Genomic DNA, 24,588 nt, shown 5'->3' with positions numbered 1-24,588 from the left:
GGGGGGGAGGATGAGGAGAGGGGGGGATGATGGGGAGGGAGGATGGGGGGATGATGGGGAGGGAGGATGGGAGGATGAGGAGAGGGGGGGAGGATGAGGAGAGGGGGGGAGGATGAGGAGAGGGGGGGAAGAGAGGGGGATGAGGAGAGGGGTGAGGGGGGGATGAGGAGAGGTGGGAGATGATGACGAGAGGAGAGGGGGGGGGCATGACGAGAGGAGAGGGATAGGGAGAGGGGGGGATGAGGAGAGGGGGGTGATGAGGAGAGGGACGGGAGGATGAGGAGAGGGGGGGAGGATGAGGAGAGGGGGGGAAGAGAGGGGGATGAGGAGAGGGGTGAGGGGGGGATGAGGAGAGGTGGGAGATGATGACGAGAGGAGAGGGGGGGGGCATGACGAGAGGAGAGGGATAGGGAGGGTGGGGGGTGATGAGGAGAGGGGGGAGGATGAGGAGAGGGGGGGAGGATGAGGAGAGGGGGGAGAGGATGAGGAGAGGGGAGGATGAGGAGAGGGGGGGAGAGGATGAGGAGGGGGGGGAGAGAGGTGGGGGGAGGATGAGGAGAGGGGGGGAGGATGAGGAGAGGGGGGAGAGGATGAGGAGGGGGGGAGAGAGGTGGGGGGGAGGATGAGGAGAGGGGGGGAGGATGAGGAGAGGGGGGAGAGGATGAGGAGAGGGGAGGATGAGGAGGGGGGGGAGAGAGGTGGGGGGGAGGATGAGGGAGAGTGGTGGGGGGGAGGATGAGGAGAGTGGTGGGGGGGAGGATGAGGAGAGGGGGGGTTTCTGCATCTTCTCTTGTTCTCTTCATCTTCTTTTTGTTCTCTCTTATTTTTTTCTTCATCTTTCTCTATTATTTTTTCTTCATCTTTCTCTATTATTTTTTTCTTCATCTTTCTCTATTATTTTTTCTTCATCTTCTCTTTTTCCTCTTATTGTTTTCTTCATCTTTCTCTCTTATTTTTTCTTCATCTTCTCTTTTTCTCTCTTATTTTTTCTTCATCTTTCTCCTTTTTCTTTTTCTTTTTTCTTCATCTTTTTCTTCTTCATCTTCTCTTTTTCTTCTTCATCTTTCTTCTTCATCATCTTTTCTTTTATCATCTCCTCTTTTTTCATCTTCTCTTTTTTTCTTCTCCATCTTCTCTTTTTCTTCTTTTATCATCTCCTCTTCTTTTTCTTCTTCATCATCTCCTCTTTTATCATCTCCTCTTTTTTCTTCATCTTCTTTTATCACCTCTTTTTTTCCACCTTTCATTTCTTTGTTATCATCTTCTCTTTCCTTTCTTCATCTTCTCTTTGGTTCGTGCATCTTCTCGTTTTTCCTCTCTTTTCATCGTCTCTTGTTATCTTTCTCTTGTTTGTCTCTTCATCTTCTTTTTTCTCTTATTTTTTTCTTCCATCTTTCTCTATTATTGTTTTTCTTCACATTTCTCTATTATTTTTTCTTCATCTTCTCTTTTTTTCTTCTGAGGAGAGGGGGAGGAGAGGGGGATGAGGAGAGGTGGGAGATGATGAGGAGAGGTGGGAGATGATGACGAGAGAAGAGGGGGGCATGACGAGAGGAGAGGGATAAGGGAGAGGTGGGGATGAGGAGAGGGGGGTGATGAGGAGAGGGACGGGAGGATGAGGAGAGGGGGAGGATGAGGAGAGGGGGAGAGGGGGATGAGGAGAGGGGGTGAGGGGGGGATGAGGAGAGGGTGGGAGATGATGACGAGAGGAGAGGGGGGCATGACGAGAGGAGAAGGATAGGGAGGGTGGGGGGTGATGAGGAGAGGGGGGAGGATGAGGAGAGGGGGAGGATGAGGAGAGGGGGAAGAGGATGAGGAGAGGGGAGGATGAGGAGAGGGGGAGAGGATGAGGAGGGGGAGAGGTGGGGGGGAGGATGAGGGAGAGTGGTGGGGAGGATCTGGGAGAGTGGTGGGGGGGAGGATGAGGGAGAGTGGTGGGGGGAGGATGAGGAGAGGGGGAGGATGAGGAGAGGGGAGGATGAGGAGAGGGAGAGGATGAGGAGGGGGGAGAGAGGTGGGGGGAGGATGAGGGAGAGTGGTGGGGGGAGGATGAGGGAGAGTGGTGGGGGGGAGGATGAGGAGAGGGGGGAGGATGAGGAGAGGGGGAGAGGATGAGGAGAGGGAGGATGAGGAGAGGGGGGAGAGGATGAGGAGGGGGAGAGAGGTGGGGGGAGGATGAGGGAGAGTGGTGGGGGGGAGGATGAGGGAGAGTGGTGGGGGGAGGATGAGGGAGAGTGGTGGGGGGGGAGGATGAGGAGAGGGGGGAGAGAGGTGGGGGGAGGATGAGGGAGAGAGGTGGGGGGAGGATGAGGAGAGGGGAGAGAGGTGGGGGGAGGATGAGGGAGAGAGGTAGGGGGGAGAGAGGTGGGGGGGAGGATGAGGGAGAGATGTGGGGGGAGGGGGAGAGGATGAGGGAGAGGAGGGTGATGAGGAGAGGGAGGGGGAGGGGTGATGGGGAGGATGAGGGAGAGAGGTGGGGGAGGGGGAGGATGAGGGGGAGGGGTGATGAGGAGAGGGAGGGGTGATGGGGAGGATGAGGGGGAGGAGGATGAGGAGAGGGGGAGGAGGATGAGGGGAGGAGGATGATGAGGGGAGGGGTGATGAGCAGAGGGGGGATGAGGAGAGGGGGAGGAGAATGAGGAGAGGGGGAGGAGGGGTGATGAGCAGAGGAGGGGGAGGAGGATGATGAGCAGAGGGGTGATGAGCAGAGGGGGGAGGATGAGGAGGGGTGATCAGAGGGGGGATGAGGAGAGGGGGGGAAGAGGATGAGGAGAGGGGGAGGAGAGGGGGGGATGAGGAGAGGTGGGAGATGATGAGGAGAGGTGGGAGATGATGACGAGAGAAGAGGGGGGCATGACGAGAGGAGAGGGATAGGGAGAGGGTGGGGATAGGGAGAGAGGGGGGATGAGGAGAGAGGGGGGGATGAGGAGAGAGGGGGATGAGGAGAGAGGGGGGGATGAGGAGAGAGGGGGGGATGAGGAGAGAGGGGGATGAGGAGAGAGGGGGGGGATGAGGAGAGAGGAGAGGGGGGGGGTATAAAGTAGAGGTGAGGGGGGGATGAGGAGAGAGGGGGATGAGGAGAGGTGAGGAGAGGTGGGGGGGGGGTGAGGTGAGGAGAAGGTGAGGGGGGTGAGGAGACGGGGAGATGAAGAGACAAGGGGGGTTGACAGGAGGAGACGAGAGGGGGTGGTAACGAGGGGCGTAACTTCCAAGAGGTAAAGAGGAGAGGAAGATGACGGCAGGTAGAGAGGCAGACCGGGCGAAAGGAGCAGTTCGGGTAGAGAGGAGAGAACGGGAATGGAAGGAGAGTGACTACTTACGTGTTCTTTCTGATTGGTTGTTTTCCTCCTGTTTCAGAGTCAGGTGACTGAGACCAACCAACGTCTCCAGGAAGATGGGAAAGGGGTATGACATCATAACTGACATCATTGTCAAAACAGATCATCTGACAGTTGATAAATAATTAATATAATTTCAGGACTAATCACCTGAGATCTTTCTCCACCTCGTAACTCCCTCATCCTCTTCCTCCATATTTGGTACCTCTCTCTGTCTCTCTCTGTTTGTGTCTCTGTCTCTCTCTCTCTGTCTCTCTCTCTCTCTGTCTCTCTCTCTGTCTCTCTCTCTCTGTCTCTCTCTCTCTGTCTCTCTCTGTCTCTCTCTCTCTGTCTCTCTCTCTGTCTCTCTGTCTCTCTCTGTCTCTCTCTGTCTCTCTCTGTCTCTCTGTCTCTCTGTCTCTGTCTCTCTCTGTCTCTCTCTCTCTCTCTGTCTCTGTCTCTGTCTCTGTCTCTCTCTCTGTCTCTCTCTCTGTCTCTCTCTGTCTCTCTGTCTCTCTGTCTGTCTCTTTGTCTCTCTGTCTGTCTCTGTCTCTCTCTCTCTCTCTCTCTCTCTCTCTAGCTGTTGACCTGTATGGATGAGTTGAGACTGTGTCGCCTGCAGCAGAGAAACATCGCCACATCCATCGACAAGTTCACACACTGTCTACCAGGTACACACACACTGTCTACCAGTACACACACACTGTCTACCAGGTATACACACACTGTCTACCAGGTACACACACACTGTTGACCAGGTACACACACACACACCGTCTACCAGGTACACACACACTGTCTACCAGGTATACACACACACTGTCTACCAGGTACACACACACTGTCTACCAGGTACACACACACACTGTCTACCAGGTACACACACACACTGTCTACCAGGTACACACACACACTGTCTACCAGGTATACACACACACTGTCTACCAGGTACACACACACACTGTCTACCAGGTACACACACACACCGTCTACCAGGTACACACACACACTGTCTACCAGGTACACACACACACTGTCTACCAGGTACACACACACACTGTCTACCAGGTACACACACACACTGTCTACCAGGTACACACACACACTGTCCACCAGGTACACACACACACTGTCTACCAGGTACACACACACACTGTCTACCAGGTACACACACACACTGTCTACGAGGTACACACACACACTGTCTACCAGGTACACACACACACTGTCTACCAGGTACACACACACACTGTCTACCAGGTATACACACACACTGTCTACCAGGTACACACACACCGGCTACCAGGTATACACACACACCGTCTACCAGGTATACACACACACCGTCTACCAGGTATACACACACACCGGTCTACCAGGTATACACACACACCGTCTACCAGGTATACACACACACCGTCTACCAGGTATACACACACACCGTCTACCAGGTATACACACACACTGTCTACCAGGTATACACACACACTGTCTACCAGGTATACACACACACAGTCTACCAGGTATACACACACACACCGGCTACCAGGTATACACACACACACCAGGGATCAGGATAGCTGTAACAGATAACATTACATAGCATATGATGTAACGCATGACATAGCGGATTACATAGCAGATGACTGTAACACATGACGGAGCCGTATGACTGTGACACATGACATAGCGGATGACTGTGACACATGACGTAGCGATTACTGTAACATGACATAGCAGATGACTGTAACACATGACGTAGCAGATGACTGTAACACATGACGTAGCGGATGACTGTAACATGACATAGCGGATGACTGTAACACATGACATAGCGGATGACTGTAACATGACGTAGCGGATGACTGTAACACATGACATAGCGGATGACTGTAACACATGACATAGCGGATGACTGTAACACATGACATAGCGGATGACTGTAACACATGACATAGCGGATGACTGTAACACATTACATAGCGGATGACTGTAACACATGACGTAGCGGATGACTAACACATGACGTAGCGGATGACTGTGACACATGACGTAGAGGATGACTGTGACACATGACGTAGCGGATGACTCACACATGACGTAGCGGATGACTGTGACACATGACGTAGCGGATGACTGTGACACATGACGTAGCGGATGACTGTGACACATGACGTAGCGGATGACTGTGACACATGACGTAGCGGATGACTGTGACACATGACGTAGCGGATGACTGTGACACATGACGTAGCGGATGACTGTGACACATGACGTAGCGGATGACTGTGACACATGACGTAGCGGATGACTGTAACACATGACGTAGCGGATGACTGTAACACATGACGTAGCGGATGACTGTAACACATGACGTAGCGGATGACTGTAACACATGACGTAGCGGATGACTGTAACACATGACGTAGCGGATGACTGTAACACATGACGTAGCTATGACTGTAACACATGACGTAGCGGATGACTGTAACACATGACGTAGCGGATGACTGTAACACATGACGTAGCGGATGACTGTAACACATGACGTAGCGGATGACTGTAACACATGACGTAGCGGATGACTGACACATGACGTAGCGGATGACTGTAACACATGACGTAGCGGATGACTGTAACACATGACGTAGCGGATTACATAGCAGATGACATAGCAGATGACTAACGCATGACATAGCAGATAAAAAGCTGGTGGCTGGTAGACACAGTTATACAGCTGATAATTCCAACTGTCTGTCTCTGTCTGTCAGTGTTGGAGATGTACAACAAACTACAGGAACAGATGACTCAAAAAAGGTATAGTTTCTATTTTCTAATATTTATTTGCAACTTTTGTCTACCCCCCTCTCATCTTTGTGTCGGCACATTTCTCTTGTGTTTTACTCTCTTGTCCTCATCCCCCGTGGCTTTCTTGCCCCATCCCCCGTCTGCTTGTCTGCATCCCCCGTCTGCTCTCTGTCCTCATCCCCCGCGCCGCCTCCTCATCCCCCGTGCCGCTCCCATCCCCCGTTCCTGCTGCCCCCATCCCCCGTGGCTCGCCTCCCATCCCCCGCGCTTGTCCCCACCCCCCCGCGCTCTCCTGCTTCCTTATCCCCCCCCGCTGCTCTCGTCCTCATCCCCCGTGATGCGTTCCTCATCCCCCCCCGTGGCTCTTGTCCTCACCCCCCCGCTTGCTCTTCTTCCTCCCCATCCCCCCCCCCGCTTGCTCTCTTGTCCTCATCCCCCCCGCTTGCTCTCTTGTCCTCATCCCCCCCCCGCTTGCTCTCTTGTCCTCATCCCCCCCCGCTGCTCTCTTGTCCTCATCCCCCCCCCGCTTGCTCTCTCGTCCCCACCCCCCCGCTCGCTCTCTGTCCTCACCCCCCCCCGCTGCTCTCTTGTCCTCATCCCCCCCCGTCTGCTCTCTTGTCCTCATCCCCCCCGCTTGCTCTCTTGTCCTCATCCCCCCCGCGCCGTCTCATCCCCCGCTGCTCTCTGTCCCCACCCCCCCCCGCCTCTCCCGCTCCTCATCCCCCCCCGTCTGCTCTTGTCCTCATCCCCCCCCCGTGCTCTCTGTCCCACCCCCCCGCTTGCTCTCTTGTCCTCATCCCCCCCGGCTGCTTTCGTCCTCATCCCCCCCCCCGTGGCTCTGTGCCCACCTCCCGCCTCTCTGTCCTCATCCCCCCCCCGCTGGCTCGTTCTTATCCCCCCTCTTCTGCTCTCTTGTCCTTATCTCCCGCCTTGCCCCACCCCCTCCCGCCTTCCTGCGTCTCATCCCCCCCCTCTTGCTCTCTTGTCCTCATCCCCCCCCCCCGTCTGCTCTCTTGTCCTCATCTCCCGCCTGCTTTCGTCCTCACCCCCCCCGCGCCGTCTCATCCCCCCCCCGCGTCCATCCCCCCCCCCCCGTCTGCTCTCTTGTCCTCATCCCCCCCCCGTCTGCTCGCTTCTATCCCCCCCCGTCTGCTCTCTGTCCCCACCCCCCCCCGTCTGCTCTCTCATCCCCCCCCCCGTCTGCTCTCTGTCCTCATCCCCCCCCCCGTCGTCCTTGTCCTCACCCCCCCCCCCGCTGCTTCTTGTCCTCACCCCCCCCCGTCTTCTGTCTCATCCCCCCCCGCTGCTCTCTTCCTTCCCCCATCCCCCCCCCGTCTGCTCTCTTGTCCATCCCCCCCCCCGCTGCTCTCTTGCTCCTCACCCCCCCCGCGCCGTCCACCCCCCCCCGCGTTGTCCTCATCCCCCCCCCGTCTGCTCTCTGTCCCACCTCCCGCCTCTCCCTGCTTCTATCTCCCCCCGCTGCTTGTCTATCTCCCCCGCGCCGTCCATCCCCCCCCCGCTTGCTCTCTTGTCCTCATCCCCCCCCCGTGCCTGTCTCATCCCCCCCCGTCTGCTTGTCCCACCCCCCCCGCTGCTCTCTGCCCCCACCCCCCCGCGCCCTTCTTGTCCCACCCCCCCGCGCCGGCCCACCCCCCCCCCGCGTCCTGCCTCACCCCCCCCGCTGTCGTTCTCATCCCCCCCCCGTGTCCGCTTGTCTTCATCCCCCGTCTGCTCTTGGTCCTCTGCTGCGGCGCCTACTTGGCCACCAGAGGGAGACATAGTTCACGGGATTTGTTTGAAATGTCACCACATTGCTATCCAACCTACTTGAATCCTGCTGGAGTGGCTTGGATGTTGAGGTCTCGTTCCTCCTTCTCTCTCTCTACCCCTCGCTCTCGTCCTCTACTCCTTCTCTTTCTCTACCTCTCCCTCACCCTCTTTCTCTAGGGGTGCTCCCCCCTCCTCTTTCTCTAGGGAAGGTCTCCCCCCCAGGGGTAGGTCTCCCCCATCCCCCCTCCTCTTTCTCTAGGGTAGGTCTCCCCCATCCCCCCTCCTCTTTCTCTAGGGTAGGTCTCCCCCATCCCCCCTCCTCTTTCTCTAGGGTAGGTTCTCCCTCCATCCCCCCCTCCTCTTTCTCTAGGCAAGTGTCTCCCCCCATCATCTCTTTCTCTTAGGGTAGGTCTCCCCCATCCCCCCTCCTCTTTCTCTAGGGTAGGTCTCCCCACATCCCCCCCCCTCTTTCTTAGGGTAGGTCTCCCCCCATCCCCCCTCTTTCTCTAGGGTAGGTCTCCCCCCATCACCCCCCCTCTTTACAGGGGCGCCCCCCCATCCCCCCTCCTCTTTCTTAGGGTAGGTCTCCCCCATCCCCCCCTCTTTCTCTGGGCTCCCCCATCCCCCCTCTCTAGGGGTAGGTCTCCCTCATTGGCCCCTCTTTCTCTAGGGTAGGTCTCCCCCCATCCCCCCCTCCTCTTAGGGGTGCCCCCCCCTATCCCCCCCCTCTTTCTCTAGTAGGTCTCCCCCATCCCCCCCCTCTTCTCAGAGGGTAGGTCTCCCCTATCCCCCTCTTCTCTCAGGGTAGGTCTCCCCCATCCCCCCTCCTCTTTCTCTAGGGGTAGTTTTCCCCCCATCCCCCTCTCTCTCTTTACCCCTCCTCTTTCTCTAGGGGTAGGCCTCCCCCCTCCTCTTTCTCTAGGGGGGTGCCCCCCCATACCCTCTCTCTCTCGCTAGGGGTAGGTCTCCCCCATCCCCCCTCCTCCTTCTCTAGGGTAGGTCTCCCCCCACTCCCCTCCTCTTTCTGAGGGGTGCTCCCCCACCCCCCTCCTTCTCTTTCTCTAGGGTAGGTCTCCCCCCATCCCCCCTCCTCTTTCTCTAGGGTAGGTCTCCCCCCATCCCCCCTCTTTCTCTTAGGGGCTCTCATTTCCCCCCTCCTCTTTGAGGGTAGTGTCTCCCCCATCCCCCCTCCTCTTTCTAGGGTAGGTCTCCCCCATCCCCTCTCTCTCTCTTTACCCCTCCTCTTTCTCTAGGGTAGGTCTCCCCCCTCCTCTTTCTTAGGGTAGGTCTCCCCCCATACCCTCTCTCTCTCTAGGGTAGGTCTCCCCATCTCCCTCCTCCTTCTCCTCAGGGTAGGTCTCCCCCCACCCCCCCTCCTCTTTCTAGGGTAGGTGCTCCCCCCACCCCCCCTCAGGGTAGGTCTCCCCACCTCCCTCTTTCTCTAGGGTAGGTCTCCCCACTCTTTCTCTAGGGTAGGTCTCCCCCTCTGAGGCAGGTTCTCCCTCTAGGGTAGGTCTCCCCCTTCCTCTTTCTCTGCAGTAGGTTTCCCCCCCCACATCACCCCTCCTCTTGAGGGGAGCACTTTCCCCCCATCCCCCCTCCTCTTTCTCTTCTAGGCATGTTTTCCCCCATCTCCCTCTTTCTCTAGGGTAGGTGTCCCCCCATCTCCCTTTTTCTCTAAGGGGAGGTCTCCCCACTCCCTCTCTCTCTCTTTACCCCTCTTTCTCTAGGGTAGGTCTCCCCCTCCTCTTTCTCTAGGGTAGGTCTCCCCCTCTTTCTCTAAGGTAGGTCTCCCCCCTCTTTCTCTCAGGGGTAGGTCTCCCCACTCTTTCTCTTAGGGTAGGTCTCCCCCCTCTTTCTCTAGGGTATGTTTCCCCCCTCTTTCTCTAGGGTAGGTCTCCCCCTTCCTCTTTCTCTTAGGGTAGGTTTTCCCCCCATCACCCCTCCTCTTTCTCTCTAGGGGTAGGTCTCCCCCCATCCCCCCCTCCTCTTTCTCTAGGGGTGCTCCCCCACTCCCCCCTCTTTCTCTAGGGTAGGCTTCCCCCCATCCCCCTCTTTCTCTCAGGGTAGGTCTCCCCCCATCACCCCCCCTCTTTCTCTAGGGTAGGTCTCCCCCCATCCCCCCTCCTCTTCTTGTAGGTCTCCCCACCCCCCTCCGGGGCGCTCCCCCATCCCCCCCTCTAGGGTAGGTCTCCCCCATCCACCCCTCTTTCTCTAGGGTAGGTCTCCCCCCATCTCCCTTCTTCTAGAGGGTAGGTCTCCCCCCATCCCCCCCCCCCTCTTTCTCTAGGGTAGGTCTCCCCCCATCCCCCCTCTTTCTCTCTAGGGTAGGTCTCCCCATCCCCCTCTTCTCTAGGGTAGGTTTCCCCCATCCCCCCTCCTCTTTCTCTAGGGTAGTTCTCCCCCCATCCCCTCTCTCTCTTTACCCCTCCTCTTTCTCTAGGGTAGGTCTCCCCCCTCCTCTTTCTCTTAGGGTAGGTCTCCCCCCATACCCTCTCTCTCTAGGGTAGGTCTCCCCATCCCCCCTCCTCCTTCTCTAGGGTAGGTCTCCCCCCACCCCCCCTCCTCTTTCTCTTAGGGTAGGTCTCCCCCCACCCCCCCTCCTCTTTCTCTAGGGTAGGTCTCCCCCCATCCCCCCTCCTCTTTCTCTAGGGTAGGTCTCCCCCCATCCCCCCTCCTTAGGGGCGCCTCCCATCCCCCCCTCCTCTTTCTCTAGGGGCTCTCCCCCATCCCCCCTCCTCTTTCTCTAGGGTAGGTCTCCCCATCCCCTCTCTCTCTTTACCCCTCCTCTTTCTCTAGGGTAGGTCTCCCCCCTCCTCTTCTTAGGGTAGGTCTCCCCCCATACCCTCTCTCTCTAGGGTAGGTCTCCCCCATCCCCCCTCCTCCTTCTCTAGGGTAGGTCTCCCCCCACCCCCCCTCCTCTTTCTCTAGGGTAGGTCTCCCCCACCTCCCTCCTCAGAGGTAGGTCTCCCCCACCCCCCTCCTCTTTCTCTAGGGTAGGTTTCCCCCCACCCCCCCTCCTCTTTCTCTCAGGTAGGTATCCCCCCATCCCCCCTCCTCTTTCTCTAGGGTAGGTCTCCCCCCATCCCCCCTCCTCTTTCTCTAGGGTAGGTCTCCCCATCCCCCCTCCTCTAGGGTAGGTCTCCCCATCCCCCCTCCTCTTTCTCTAGGGTAGGTCTCCCCCATCCCCTCTCTCTCTTCTTTACCCCTCTTTCTCAGGGTAGGTCTCCCCCTCCTCTTTCTCTAGGGTAGGTCTCCCCCTTCTTTAGGGTAGGTCTCCCCCCTCTTTCTCTAGGGTAGGTCTCCCCACTCTTTCTTCTCTAGGGTAGGTCTCCCTCAGGGGTGCCCCCCCCTCTTTCTCTAGGGTAGGTCTCCCCCTCTTCCTCTTTCTCTAGGGTAGGTTTCCCCATCCCCCCTGCTCTTTCTCTAAGGTATGTCTCCCCCCATCACCCCTCCTCTTTCTCTAGGGGTGCTCCCCCATCCCCCCCTCCTCTTTCTCTAGGGTAGGCTTCCCTCATCCCCCCTCCTCTTTCTCTAGGGTAGGTCTCCCCCCATCACCCCTCCTCTTTCTCTTAGGGTAGGTCTCTCCCCATCACCCCTCCTCTTTCTCTAGGGTAGGTCTCCCCCATCCCCCCCTCCTCTTTCTCTAGTGTAGGTCTCCCCCCATCCCCCCTCCTCTTTCTCTAGGGGTAGGTCTCCCCCATCCCCCCCTCTTTCTCTTAGGGAGCGTGTCCCCCCACACCCCCCCTCTTTCTCTAGGGTAGGTCTCCCCATCCCCCCCTCTTTCGCTAGGGTAGGTCTCCCCCCCTCTTTCTCAGCAGGCCTCCCCTCATAGGGCTAGCCCTCCCCTCCCTCTGAGGGTCTCCCCTCTTTGGAGGGCACCTCCCACTCTCCCCTCTCAGCAGGGCTCCCACCTCCCTCTCAGGGCCTCCCACCTCCCTCTCAGGCAGGGCTCCCCCCTCCTCTTTCTCCAGGGTAGGTCTCCCCCCTCTTTCTTTAGCAGGTTCTCCCTCCTCTCTCAGCAGGTCTCCCCCCTCCTCTCTCAGGCAGGCTCCCCTCCTCTCTCTCTAGGGTAGGTCTCCCCCCTCTCTCCTCAGGGTAGGTCTCCCCCCTCTTACTCTAGGGGAGGCCTCCCCTACTCTCTCTAAGAGGGGCGTCCCCTCTTTCTAGGGTAGGTCCCCCCCCATCCCCTCTCTCTCTCTCTGGCCTAAGTCTGACCTGTCTATGTGCCTTGTGGGTCATAAATTGTTGTTTGTTTGTGTCGTTCCTCTGGTTTCTTTCTCCTTCTCTCCATCCTGCCGTTTGGCCCACAGCACAGGGGGAGTGGAGAGGTCAGCCAACACACACTGTGTGTCGTGTCAGTGTGTGAGGATTTGAATGTTGTGCAATACCTCTGTGTCTCAATGCTTTCCCAGTGACAGGATTCTAGATTTTTTTCTGCTGTTATTCTATAGTGTTAGACTCCCTGCCTTCGTCTTCTTCATAGACAGGGCCAAGCTACTTCAAGGCGGGGCCCAAGCTACTTCGCCTGCGCGCCCAAGCTGCTTCGCTGCGGGGCACCAAGCTACTTCGCGGCGGGGCCCAAGTGGCACTCCGCGGTGGCCCAAGCTACTTCGCGGCGGGGCCCACGTGCACTTCGCGGCGGGGCCCAAGCTACTTCGCGGGGCCCACGTGACTTCGCGGCGGGGCCCACGTGACTTCGCGGCGGGCACCAAGCTACTTCGCGAGGATGGGTGTTTTTGAATCCGTTTCTTCACTGCCGGGACGTCCCTCTTTAGGTTTTGAGGCTGTTGGAGTAGTTTCAGTTAGAGTGTGTGTTTGTGTGTATTAACCATTCTGTTCCTTAAAGTACTTGGAGGAGCTGGAACAGACGTGTCTCCCCAGAGCGGGCCAGTACAGGTTCTGTTAATCCGTGTGTGTTTGTAGGTACTACCCAGCCCTGCGGTACTCTGGAGCAGCTGCAAGCAGACGTGTCTCCCCAGAGCGGGCCAGTACAGGTTCTGTTAATCCTGTGTGTGTTTGTAGGTACTACCCAGCCCTGCGGACTCTGGAGCAGCTGGAACAGACGTGTCTCCCCAGAGCGGGCCAGTACAGGTTTCTGTTAATCCTGTGTGTGTTTGTAGGTACTACCCAGCCCTGCGGACTCTGGAGCAGCTGGAACAGAATCTGTGCTCCCCAGAGTGGTCATAGGTTCTGTTCCATCATGTCTGACAATATCCCCAGACTGAGGACCCTCATCAGAGACACGGCCATGTCAACTGAAAGACTTCCTGGAGTCTATTCGGAAACACAGCGACAAGATAGGAGAGACCGCTACTAAACAGGTATGTGTGACTTCTCTCTCTTTCTCTCTCTCTCCCTTCTCTCTCTCTCTCCCCCCTCCTCTCTCTCTCTCTCTCTCCCCCTTTCTCTCCCCCTTTCTCTCTCCCCCTCTCTCCCCCTCTCTCCCTCCCCCTCTCTCTCCCCCTCTCTCTCCCCCTCTCTCTCTCTCTCTCTTTCTCTCTCTCCCTTCTCTCTCTTTCTCTCTCTCCCTTCTCTCTCTCTCCCTTCTCTCTCTCTTCTCTCTCTCCCCCTTCTCTCTCTCTCTCTCCCCCTTCTCTCTCTCTCTCCCCCTTCTCTCTCTCTCTCCCCCTTCTCTCTCTCTCTCTCTCTCTCCCCTCTCTCTCTCTCCCCCTTCTCTCTCTCTCTCTCTCCCCCTTCTCTCCCTCACCCCCTTCTCTCCCTCTCCCCCTTCTCTCCCCCTTCTCTCCCTCTCCCCCTTCTCTCTCCCCCTCTTCCCTCCCTCTCCCCCTCTCTCCCTTCTCCCCCTCTCTCCCTTCTCTCCCTCTCCCCCTTCTCTCTCCCTCTCCCCTCTCTCTTCCCTCTTTCTCTCTCTTCCCCTCCTTCCCTCCCCCTTCTCTCCCCCTCTCTCTCCCCCTTTTCTCGCTCTCTCTCTCTCTCCCCCTTCTCTCTCTCTCTCTCCCCCTTCTCTCTCTTTAATTCCCCCCCCCACTTGGCCTTGGGAGCAGAAGGACAGTTGAAATATGTGTTGATAGAAGTGTTAGTGTTTCTCCTGCAGTGTGTGTCTCTCCAGAAACGGCTTGGGTAAGACTACACCTGCATCTGATTAACAGAGACAAAGTATAGAGAACGACGGTTAGTGAACTAGTGTTGTTTCTTCTCTCAACATATTGTCCTATAAAACGGCTCTAAAACAAGGCCAACCACACACACACACACACACACACACACGGACACGTGTGTGTGTGTGTGTTTTTAGCTGTGCTGTCACTGGTAGAGATCGTGTGTTTGTGGACCACATTATGGGTGAAAGGTTGTTGCAGAGGGAGGTAAAGGGTGAGAAGAGTGAGCAAAGGCGGAGAGAGGGATCCTACATACACGTGTCCACAGCACCATTCAGGTATTCTCTGTGTAATTCCCTCTGTCCTCTAGGTGTCAGGAGAGGACTAACGGTAGAAATTGCTGCAGCATTAATTGTACTAAAACTAGGAATATTTTCCTTTTCAGCCTTAAACTAAACCTGTTCAACACACACACATCCTGAACCACTAGAGACCCTGTTCAACACACACACATCCTGAACCATTAGACCCTGTTCAACACACACACACACACACACACACATCCTGAACCACTAGAGACCCTGTTCAACACACCCACATCCTGAACCACTAGACACCTGTTTACACACACACACACACATCCTGAACCACTAGATCCTGTTCAACACACACACATCCTGGACCATTAGACCCTGTTCAACACACACACATCCTGAACCACTAGAGACCCTGTTCAACACACACACACACACACACACATCCTGAACCACTAGAGACCCTGTTCAACACACACACATCCTGGACCATTAGACCCTGTTCAACACACCCACATCCTGAACCACTAGAGACCCTGTTCAACACACACACACACACACACACACATCCTGAACCACTAGACACCTGTTCAACACACACACATCCTGAACCATTAGACCCTGTTCAACACACACACACACACACACACACCCACACACATCCTGAACCATTAGACCCTGTTCAACACACACACACACACACACACACACACACACACACACACATCCTGGAACCATTAGAAACCCTGTTCAACACACACACATCCTGAACCACTTAGAGGGCTGCTTTACAATATAATAGGGTGCCAGCCCTGGTCTAAAGTAGTGCACTATATAGGGAATAGGGCCCTGGTCTAAAGTAGTGCACTATATAGGGAATAGGGTCCTGGTCTAAAGTAGTGCACTATATAGGGAATAGGGTGCCAGCCCTGGTCTAAAGTAGTGCACTATATAGGGAATAGGGCCCTGGTCTAAAAGTAGTGCACTATATAGGAATAGGGTGCCAGCCCTGGTCTAAAGTAGTGCACTATAGGAAATAGGGTGCCATTTGGGATGGACCTGTAACTGTAGTGGAATCTTGGCTGTGGTTGGAGACCAACCGTTAAACTCCAGTAACCTCAGAATGGCTCAAATAGAAAGGCTTGATTCCATATGTCTGGATTATGCTCTCCCTTTTCTCTGGCGTGTGTGTGTGTGTGTGTGTGTGTGTGTGTGTGTGTGTTCGAGGTGACTCTCTCTTTTCTTTGGGGCTATTCTTCTTCTCTTTCCTTGACCTCTCCATTCCTTCACCATCTGTCCGCTCTCCTGTCAGTCAATCAGTTCCCCATCATACCATACTCACTAATAGCAGTAGCTTGTTCATACACACACACACACACACACACACACACACTACACACACACACACTACACACACACACACACACACAGGGATGGATGGACTGACTTGATTTTCTGTAATTGTTTTAATTCCTCTAACTACCCCATAGGGCCCTGGTCTAAAGTAGTGCACTATATAGGGAATAGGGTGCCATCCCTGGTCTAAGGTAGTGCACTATATAGAGGGAATAGGGTGCCATCCCTGGTCTAAAAGTAGTGCACTATATAGGGAATAGGGTGCCAGTCCTGGTCTAAAAGTAACTCACTATATAGGGGATAGGGTGCCATTCCTGGTCTAAAAGTAGTGCACTATATAGGGAATAGGGTGCCATCCCTGGTCTAAAAGTAGTGCACATGCATATAGGGCATAGGGTGCCATCCCTGGTCTAAAAGTAGTGCACTATATAGGGAATAGGGTGCCATCCCTGGTTGCAAGGTAGTGCACTATATAGGGAGTAGGGTGCCAGCCTGGTCTAAAAGTAGTGCACTAATTAGGACGTAAGGTGTCATTTGGAACGTAGCCTCTAAAATAAATAGTAGTGTCCATTTAGGCCTTCTCATAATGGGGCTATTGTCTGCTAGGAGGAGAGAAGGGTGGAGGGTGGGGAGGGGCGGGGGTTCAGAGGGAGGAGGGAACGGGGGATCCGACTGGAACACTCATGTCCAAATTATGCTCAGGTCTTTTCCGTTCACTTGCTCTTTATCCTCTTTTTTTGTTGTTTTTGCTTGTTCATCAGTTCTGTCATCTCCTTGTCCTTCTCCTGGAAGGTATCCTCTCCTCCTCTCCTCAAATTTCATCTCTCTGTCATGCAGTGACTCGGTCTTTCTTTCTTTCATTCTATATTCATCTCTTTCATTCTGGTTCTCTCTCTCTCTCTCTCGGTTCTCTCTCTCTCTCTCTCTCTCTCGGTTCTCTCCGGCTCTCTCTGTTCTCTCTCGGTTCTCTCTCTCTCTCTCTCTCTCTCTCTCTCTCGGTTCTCTCTCTCTCGGTTCTCTCTCTCTCTCTCGGTTCTCTCTCTCGGTTCTTCGGCCTTCTCTCTCTCTCTCTCTCTCTCTCTCGGTTCTCTCTCTCTCGGTTCTCTCTCTCGGTCCTCGGTTCTCTCGTCCTCTCGGTTCTCTTTCGGTTCTCTCCTTCCGGTCCCCCTCTGGTTCTCTCACACTCTCTGTTCTCTCTCTCTCTGTTTGTTATTTTTTCCTCTAAGTTCAGTAGGAGAAAGTTCAGTTCCACTGGTGAATTTTCAGACACACACACACACACACACACACACACACAGACACACACACACACACATCAATGGGAACCGCATTTCTCTGTCTATGAAGTGGATCAAGATTTATGACCTGTATATAGTTACCACACACACTGTGTGATGAAGTGCTTCTTCTGCTCCAAAGCTCCTTATTTGACAAATAATTCCCTGTCAGAAAGGACAGACAGGTGTCCCAGTTTCTAATTATTCCATCCTTGTCCCCTTTACCATCATCCCCCGGCCCTTGTCTCCTCCCCCTGGCCCTTGTCTCCTCCCCCCGGCCCTTGTTTCCTTCCCCGGCCCAGTCTCCTCCCCCTGCCCTTGTCTCCTCATCAGTAACCAGCTAGGAGATAGTTCGGCCTCCCGACAATATATAGCACCCTGCTAACTAGCTAGCCATTTCACATCACATCGTTACGCCAGCCTAATCTCGGGAGTTGATAGGCTTGAAGTCGTAAACAGCGGAGCTGCTGGCAAAATGCAGGAAAGTGCTGTTTGAATGAATGCCTACCATCGCTCAGTCAGACTGCTCTATCAAATCATAGACTTAGTTATAACATGATAACACACAGAAATACGAGCCTTAGGTCATTTATATGGTCGAATCCGGAAACTATCATTTTGAAAACAAAACGTTTATTCTTTCAGTGCTTCTACACCTGCATTGCTTGCTGTTTGGGGTTTTAGGCTGGGTTTCTGTACAGCACATTGAGATATCAGCTGATGTACGAAGGGCTATATAAATAAATTTGATTTTGATTTGATTTGAAATACGGAGCCGTTCTGTATTTTATCTAGCGGGTGGCATTGTAAGTTGTAATTATTCCTGTTACACTGCACAACCTTCAATGTTGTGTCATAATTATGTACAATTCTGGCAAATTAGTTCGCAACGAGCCAAGGCGGCCCAAACTGTTACATATACCCTGACTCTGCGTGCAATGAACGCAAGAGAAATGACACAATTTCCCCTGGTTAATATTGTCCGCTAACTTGGATTTCTTTTAACTAAATATGGCAGGTTTAAAAATGTATACTTCTGTGTATTGATTTTAAGAAAGGCCTTGATGTTTATGGTTCGGTACGTTGGAGCAACGACGGTCCTTTTTCGCGTTAGACGCACCGCATCGATTATATAAAATGTAGGACACGCTAGATAAACTAGTAATATCATCAACCATGTGTAGTTATAACTAGTGATTATGAATGAATGATTGTTTTTTATATGATAAGTTTGATTCTAGCTAGAACTTACCTTGGCTTCTCACTGCATCGCGTGGAACAGGCGGGCTCCTCGTGAGGCAGGTGGTTCGAGCGTTGGACTAGTTAACCGTAAGGTTGCAAGATCTGTCGTTCTGCCCCTAAACAAGGCAGTTACCACCGTTCCCTTCTTAGGCCGTTGATTGTAAATAAGAATGTGTTCTTTAACTGACTTGCCGAGTTAAATAAAGATGACATAAATGTGTAACAAGCAAAAAAAACGGTATAGACTCGTTGAAAATTACAGATTTTCCGATTGTTATGAAAACTTGAAATCGGCCCAAATGAATCGGCCATTCCGATTTAATCGGTCGACCTCTAATCAGAAACCAGCTAGGGGGACTCTAGTTCTCATCATTAAGTATCTGACCACAGAAGGGTTAGTGGCTCGCCGTTTGACCTGCAGCTGGCGCTTGTCGAATCGTTCTCTGACGCACATCCACACACTCGAGGTTAGGTTGAAGTGCAACGCCGAACTCGGTCCTTCTAGGAAACAAAAGAGGAACCAAACAAAAGGTTCCTACCTATTTAACCACTTGACAGGGCTTAATGACTTGGTTCTGTGCGAGCGAGGGCGACTCAGAGAGAGAGATAAAGAGACGCAAGTCTACCCCTCTTAACCATGGGAACACCCTTGTGGACACTCACAGTCAATTGAAGTTACTTTAATTAGCGAACTTCTAACGTTGACAAAAAAGCCTTGACGTGGACCGTGACGTGGGCTACGACATAGGAGCTTCTTAAACGAAGAGTGAGCGTATTTTCTCCTGTTTAGCTGTACATTTCTCCAACCTATTCAGGGCTTTCTACCCGTCTCTGTTCCTTCTCTAAGGATCAGCTGAACCTTGGTCTGTATAAAGAGAACTATTGGAATTGAAGAGGGGGTGGGGGGTGGGGGGAGGGGGGGTAAAAAGAGAAGGGAATTGGGATTGGGAAGAGTGTTGGATGGTGCTTTGTTTTGAGGAGAAATGGAATAGAGGATGATGGGTGATGCAATCTGTCAACTGTTTTGTCTGTGTGTGTGTGTGTGTGTGTTTCATGTACATGTGTGTGTGTGTGTTTCATGTACATGTGTGTGTGTGTGTGTGTTTCATGTACGTGTGTGTGTGTGTGTGTGTGTGTGTGTTTACCAGGCCCAGGTCCTCAGTGCTCTGGACAGCGCTGTGTCACTCCAACAGAGAGCTGCGGTTGGTCGACGGCTGAGGAAGGAGGCAGGACTAGGGGCGGGGACTGACATTGACGGACAGGACAGTGAATGTCTGAAGACAAGACTCTGGAGTACTGGATGTAGAGGATGAGGAGGATGAAGATGGGAGGGTTGGCTTTGGGGTTTGTTTGTGTGCGTGTCTCTGGGGCAATTTGTTCGTGTGCGTGTCTGGGGGGTGGGGATTGTTTGTGTGCCTTAGTGTGTGTGTGTGTGTTTTTTTAGGGGGAAAACCCATTGAGACCAGGATCTCATTCAGAAGGGTGCCCTGGATTACAGTAGCACGACAAATAAATACAATGTGAAACGGTGATCAATACGATATGAAACGGTGATCGATATGAAACGGTGATCGATATGAAACGGTGATCGATATGAAACGGTGATCGATATGAATCAAAACGGTGATCGATACGATATCAAAACCTTGGTCTACTTGGTGACCCCTCCAACATTGTCTCTCATGCCCTTCACTTCTCCATCTGCTTCCTCCTTTGAAGCTTCTGTTAGCCCGAGGGTCCCCCCCCCCCCCCCCCCCCCCCCTTTCCTGTGCCAGGACTGAGACAATGTGCCAGGACTGAGGACATTCTCCTGTTTGGGAGCAGTAATCGTACAACTCCACTTCACCCCTTGAGAAATATGCACCAAACAACTTTGTTAAGTGTATTAAAAGATCTCCTCGGCAACAACATCAAGATTAATGGTAGATTTCTGTAGTTATTTTAGATTAATTAGGACAATTTTGAGGTGTATAATGGCTACGGCGTCACGGGAGATGGCGAGGGGTGATGGGCGAGGAGAGAGGGCGATGGTTGGGCCGAGACCAGGGGAGAGGTTGAGGGGCGGGCCGAGACCAGGGGGAGAGGTTGAGGGGCGGGCCGAGACCAGGGGGAGAGGTTGAGGGGCGGGCCGAGACCAGGGGGAGAGGTTGAGGGGCGGGCCGAGACCAGGGGGGAGAGGTTGAGGGGCGGGCCGAGACCAGGGGGAGAGGTTGAGGGGCGGGCCGAGACCAGGGGGAGAGGTTGAGGGGCGGGCCGAGACCAGGGGAGAGGTTGACGGGCGGGCCGAGACCAGGGGGAGAGGTTGAGGGGCGGGCCGAGACCAGGGAGAGGTTGAGGGGCGGGCCGAGACCAGGGGGAGAGGTTGAGGGGCGGGCCGAGACAAGGGGAATCAAATCTAATTTTATTTGTCAATACGCCAAATACAATAGCGTGTGCATTGATTTATTAAGCTAGTTTTGGCTGATTTTCATGGGGGCTACAGATGACAAACAATCTGTTCCCTTCCATTTCCGGCTGTGCTGATAGAGACTGTTGATACCGCGAAGACACATTTTGACAGAAGTACAGATAGTATCAAACATTCTAGTACCCGAACCGTTTTTCATGTTCTAGGTATTGAAAAAGCTGTTCGTTATATAAACACACTATGTATAAACTCCCAGTCATGTATTGGGTATGTATTAGGACCATGTCTCAGGACTACCTGACATGAGGACTCCTTGCTGTCCCCAGTCCACCTGGCCGTGCTGCTGCTCCAGTTTCAACTGTTCTGCCTTATTATTATTATTATTGACCATGCTGGTCATTTATGAACATTTGAACATCTTGCTTACATTGCTTGCTGTTTGGGGGGGTTTTAGATGGGTTTCTGTACAGCACTTTGAGATATCAGCTGATGTGCGAGGGGCTATATAAATAAATTTAAATATAAATAAATTTGATTTGATTTCAACACCAGTGTTTCACCATCACTGTGTCTTATTCGGGGTGATGTCATGAATGCTTGAACCGGGTTTCTTTAGACACAACAGTGCAATTTTAGTGCAACCAATGACAATGAGGGGTGTGTCATAATTATTACGTTGATTTAGAATGAATTGAGTGATACTATTAAGACAATAGTTTGTCATATTGAATATATTAGGCTACTGTTAGCATTCGCATTAGTTTTCAGCATATTGAATATAGTAGGTTATGGTTAGCATTAGCATTAGCTAACATCCTATTGAATATAGTAGGTTATGGTTAGCATTAGTTTTCAGCATATTGAATATAGTAGGCTATTGTTAGCATTAGCATTAGCTAACATCCTATTGAATATAGTAGGTTATGGTTAACATTAGTTTTCAGCATATTGAATATAGTAGGCTATTGTTAGCATTAGTTTTGAGCATATTGAATATAGTAGGTTATGGTTAGCATTTGCATTAGTTTACATATTGAATATAGTAGGCTATTGTTAGCATTAGCGTTAGTTTACATATTGAATATAGTAGGCTATTGTTAGCATTAGCGTTAGTTTACATATTGAATATATAGTAGGCTATTGTTAGCATTAGCGTTAGTTTACATATTGAATATAGTAGGCTATTGTTAGCATTAGCGTTAGTTTACATCCTATTGAATATAGTAGGCTATTGTTAGCATTAGTGTTAGTTTACATCCTATTTAATAGTAGGCTATTGTTAGCATTAGCATTAGTTTACACATTGAATATAGTAGGCTATTGTTAGCATTAGCGTTAGTTTACATCCTATTGAATATAGTAGGCTATTGTTAGCATTAACATTAGCTAACATCCTATTGAATATAGTAGGGTGTGTCTAGCATTAGTCTACATTACATGTTGAACATAGTTGGATGTTATGATTAGGATTAGCATAATAGTTATGTTAATCTTGTTTTCATTTAATTTCCAGAAGACACTGTGATGCCAAAACTTTATTTTATTTTATTTTTTTACCGGGAGTTTTATACATTGTGTGTATTCTTTGTTCTTAGCTACAATATTCACTGTTAGTCAGCACCTCTACACTAAATCATTTTATCTGGGTGTGTTGCCAGTTCATGCTTTTTATTAGACTAGTATTGAAAAGTACAAATGTTTTGGTTAACCGTACAGCCCTCTACGTAGTGTACGGATAGGGCTAGTGAAGCTAGTTCTGGTAACCATTCATTAAGATTAATGGTTACCCATTATGGTTCGGGGGGCAAGAAGCCGGCTCGGAACCTGTTGGTCCGGAGCCGGAAAGAGATGGCAGAGGTAGGGAGAAACCCTCTTCCCGTGCCAGGCTGAGAAGTTGGCCTAGGGTAAGGCAGGAAGAGTACATAAAGTTTGAGACCGAGGGAGAACAAAAGGGTAAGGGCTCAGTCAAGGCTAGGGAAAGAGACTACGGAGGGAGGGAGAACAAAAGGGTAAGGGCTCAGTCAAGGCTAGGGAAAAGAGAATGCGGAGGGAGGGAGAGGATAGAAGGGCAGGGTGGCACCTCTTCTGTGATCTCCTTCCAGTCCCAGGCCGTCCTTTTTTGACAACCTTTCAAACAAAGGCATGACCCGAGTCACTACCTTCTGCCCCCGTGTTGCCCTGTTCTTAACCCCCCGTGTTGCCCTGTTCTTAACCCCCCGTGTTGCCCTGTTCTTAACCCCCCGTCGCTCTGTTCTTAACCCCCCGTCGCCCTGTTCTTAACCCCCCGTGTTGCCCTGTTCTTAACCCCCTGTCGCCCTGTTCTTAACCCCCTGTGTTGCCCTGTTCTTAACCCCCTGTGTCACCCTGTTCTTAACCCCCGTGTTGCCTGTTCTTAACCCCCCGTGTTGCCCTGTCTTAACCCCCCGTCGCCCTGTCTTAACCCCCCGTCGCCCTGTTCTTAACCCCCCGTCGCCCTGCTTGGCACCCTCCGTGTTGCCCTGTTCTTAACCCCGTGTCGCCCTGTTCTTAACCCCTGTGTTGCCCTGTTCTTAACCCCCTGTGTTGTCCTGTTCTTAACCCCCGTGTTGTCCTGTTCTTAACCCCCTGTCGCCCTGTTCTTAACCCCCTGTGTTGCCCTGTTCTTAACCCCCTGTGTTGCCCTGTTCTTAACCCCCTGTGTTGCCCTGTTCTTAACCCCCTTGTGCTGCCCCTTAACCCCCTGTGTTGCCCTGTTCTTAACCCCCTGTGTTGCCCTGTTCTTAACCCCCTGTCGCCCTGTTCTTAACCCCCTGTCGCCCTGTTCTTAACCCCCTGTGTTGCCCTGTTCTTAACCCCCTGTGTTGCCCTGTTCTTAACCCCCTGTGTTGCCCTGTTCTTAACCCCCTGTGTTGCCCTGTTCTTAACCCCCTGTGTTGCCCTGTTCTTAACCCCCTGTGTCGCCCTGTTCTTACCCCTGTGTCGCCCTGTTCTAACCCCCTGTGTCGCCCTGTTCTTAACCCCCTGTGTCGCCCTGTTCTTAACCCCCTGTCGCCCTGTTCTTAACCCCCTGTGTCTCCCCTGTCCTTAACCCCCTGTCGCCCTGTTCTTAACCCCCTGTCGCCCTGTTCTTAACCCCCTGTCGCCCTGTCTTAACCCCCTGTCGCCCTGTTCTTAACCCCCTGTCGCCCTGTTCTTAACCCCCTGTGTCGCCCTGTTCTTAACCCCCTGTGTCGCCCTGTTCTTAACCCCCCTGTGTCGCCCTGTTCTTAACCCCTGCTGTTCCCTGTTCTCTTACCCCTGTGTCGCCCTGTTCTTAACTCCCTGTTATTTCCTCATACTCCCCACCAACCTCTGCCCTAGCCTTGACTGACCATTGACCCTTTCCCTGGGGGTCGTTACATGACTCTCAACCCCCCCCCCCCCCCCCCCCACCCCCCCAAAAAGCATTCCACTGTGTTTTTCTTATTCGCTGTGCCTTCCTCCTGTCCCAAGGCCGTGCTGTTCAAAGCTGGCGGTGTTCCTAGGCTCAGTACATGAAAGCCTGGTATTGTCTTCCAACTTGCTTTTTAACAGCTAAGGGACGGTATTCCACAGAGCTATAGGGCAGCATGGGTCTGTCTGTCTATGCTGATTGTCCAGAAACATCAGCTGTCTTAAACAAAGCGGCCCAATGCCACCAGTGTAGTGACCCGGCCAACCCTTCTACCCGTCAGCAGAGGGTCAAATGGTCGAGTTGTATTGACTTGCTGTATTTGACCTCCAAAATCAAACTTAATTTTGTCACGTGCGCTGAATAAGTGTAGATTTACCGTGAAATTCTTTACTCACCGAGTCAGTGTGGAGGCTATATAGGCAGGGTATTACGGTACAGAGTGAATGTGGAGACTAAATACAGGGGGTACCGGTACAGAGTCAATGTGGAGGCTATATACAGGGTATTACGGTACAGAGTGAATGTGGAGGCTATATACAGGGTATTACGGTACAGAGTGAATGTGGAGGCTATATACAGGGGGTACCGGTACAGAGTCAATGTGGAGGTTATATACAGGGGGT

General features: G+C 52.8%; 1 protein-coding gene across 1 annotated transcript in view; it reads left to right on the top strand.

Moving 5' to 3' along the window:
- Nucleotides 1–24,588, top strand: part of exoc6b (exocyst complex component 6B) — a 146,166-nt gene that overhangs the window by 22,080 nt on the left and 99,498 nt on the right. Inside the window, 8 exon segments of the mRNA XM_090183403.1 lie at nucleotides 3,358–3,405; nucleotides 3,898–3,988; nucleotides 6,089–6,134; nucleotides 12,921–12,989; nucleotides 13,086–13,148; nucleotides 13,150–13,219; nucleotides 19,295–19,416; nucleotides 19,418–19,473. Of these exon segments, the coding sequence (XP_090039529.1) occupies nucleotides 3,358–3,405; nucleotides 3,898–3,988; nucleotides 6,089–6,134; nucleotides 12,921–12,989; nucleotides 13,086–13,148; nucleotides 13,150–13,219; nucleotides 19,295–19,416; nucleotides 19,418–19,473 (565 nt within the window).

This window comes from Oncorhynchus mykiss, chromosome 9 (genome assembly GCF_057628025.1).
Source record: "Oncorhynchus mykiss isolate SJ-2025 chromosome 9, ASM5762802v1, whole genome shotgun sequence".
NCBI classification, from domain to species: Eukaryota; Metazoa; Chordata; class Actinopteri; order Salmoniformes; family Salmonidae; genus Oncorhynchus; species Oncorhynchus mykiss.
The sequence above is the reverse complement of the archived record's forward strand: the minus strand, read 5'-3'. Positions and strand labels throughout refer to the sequence as shown.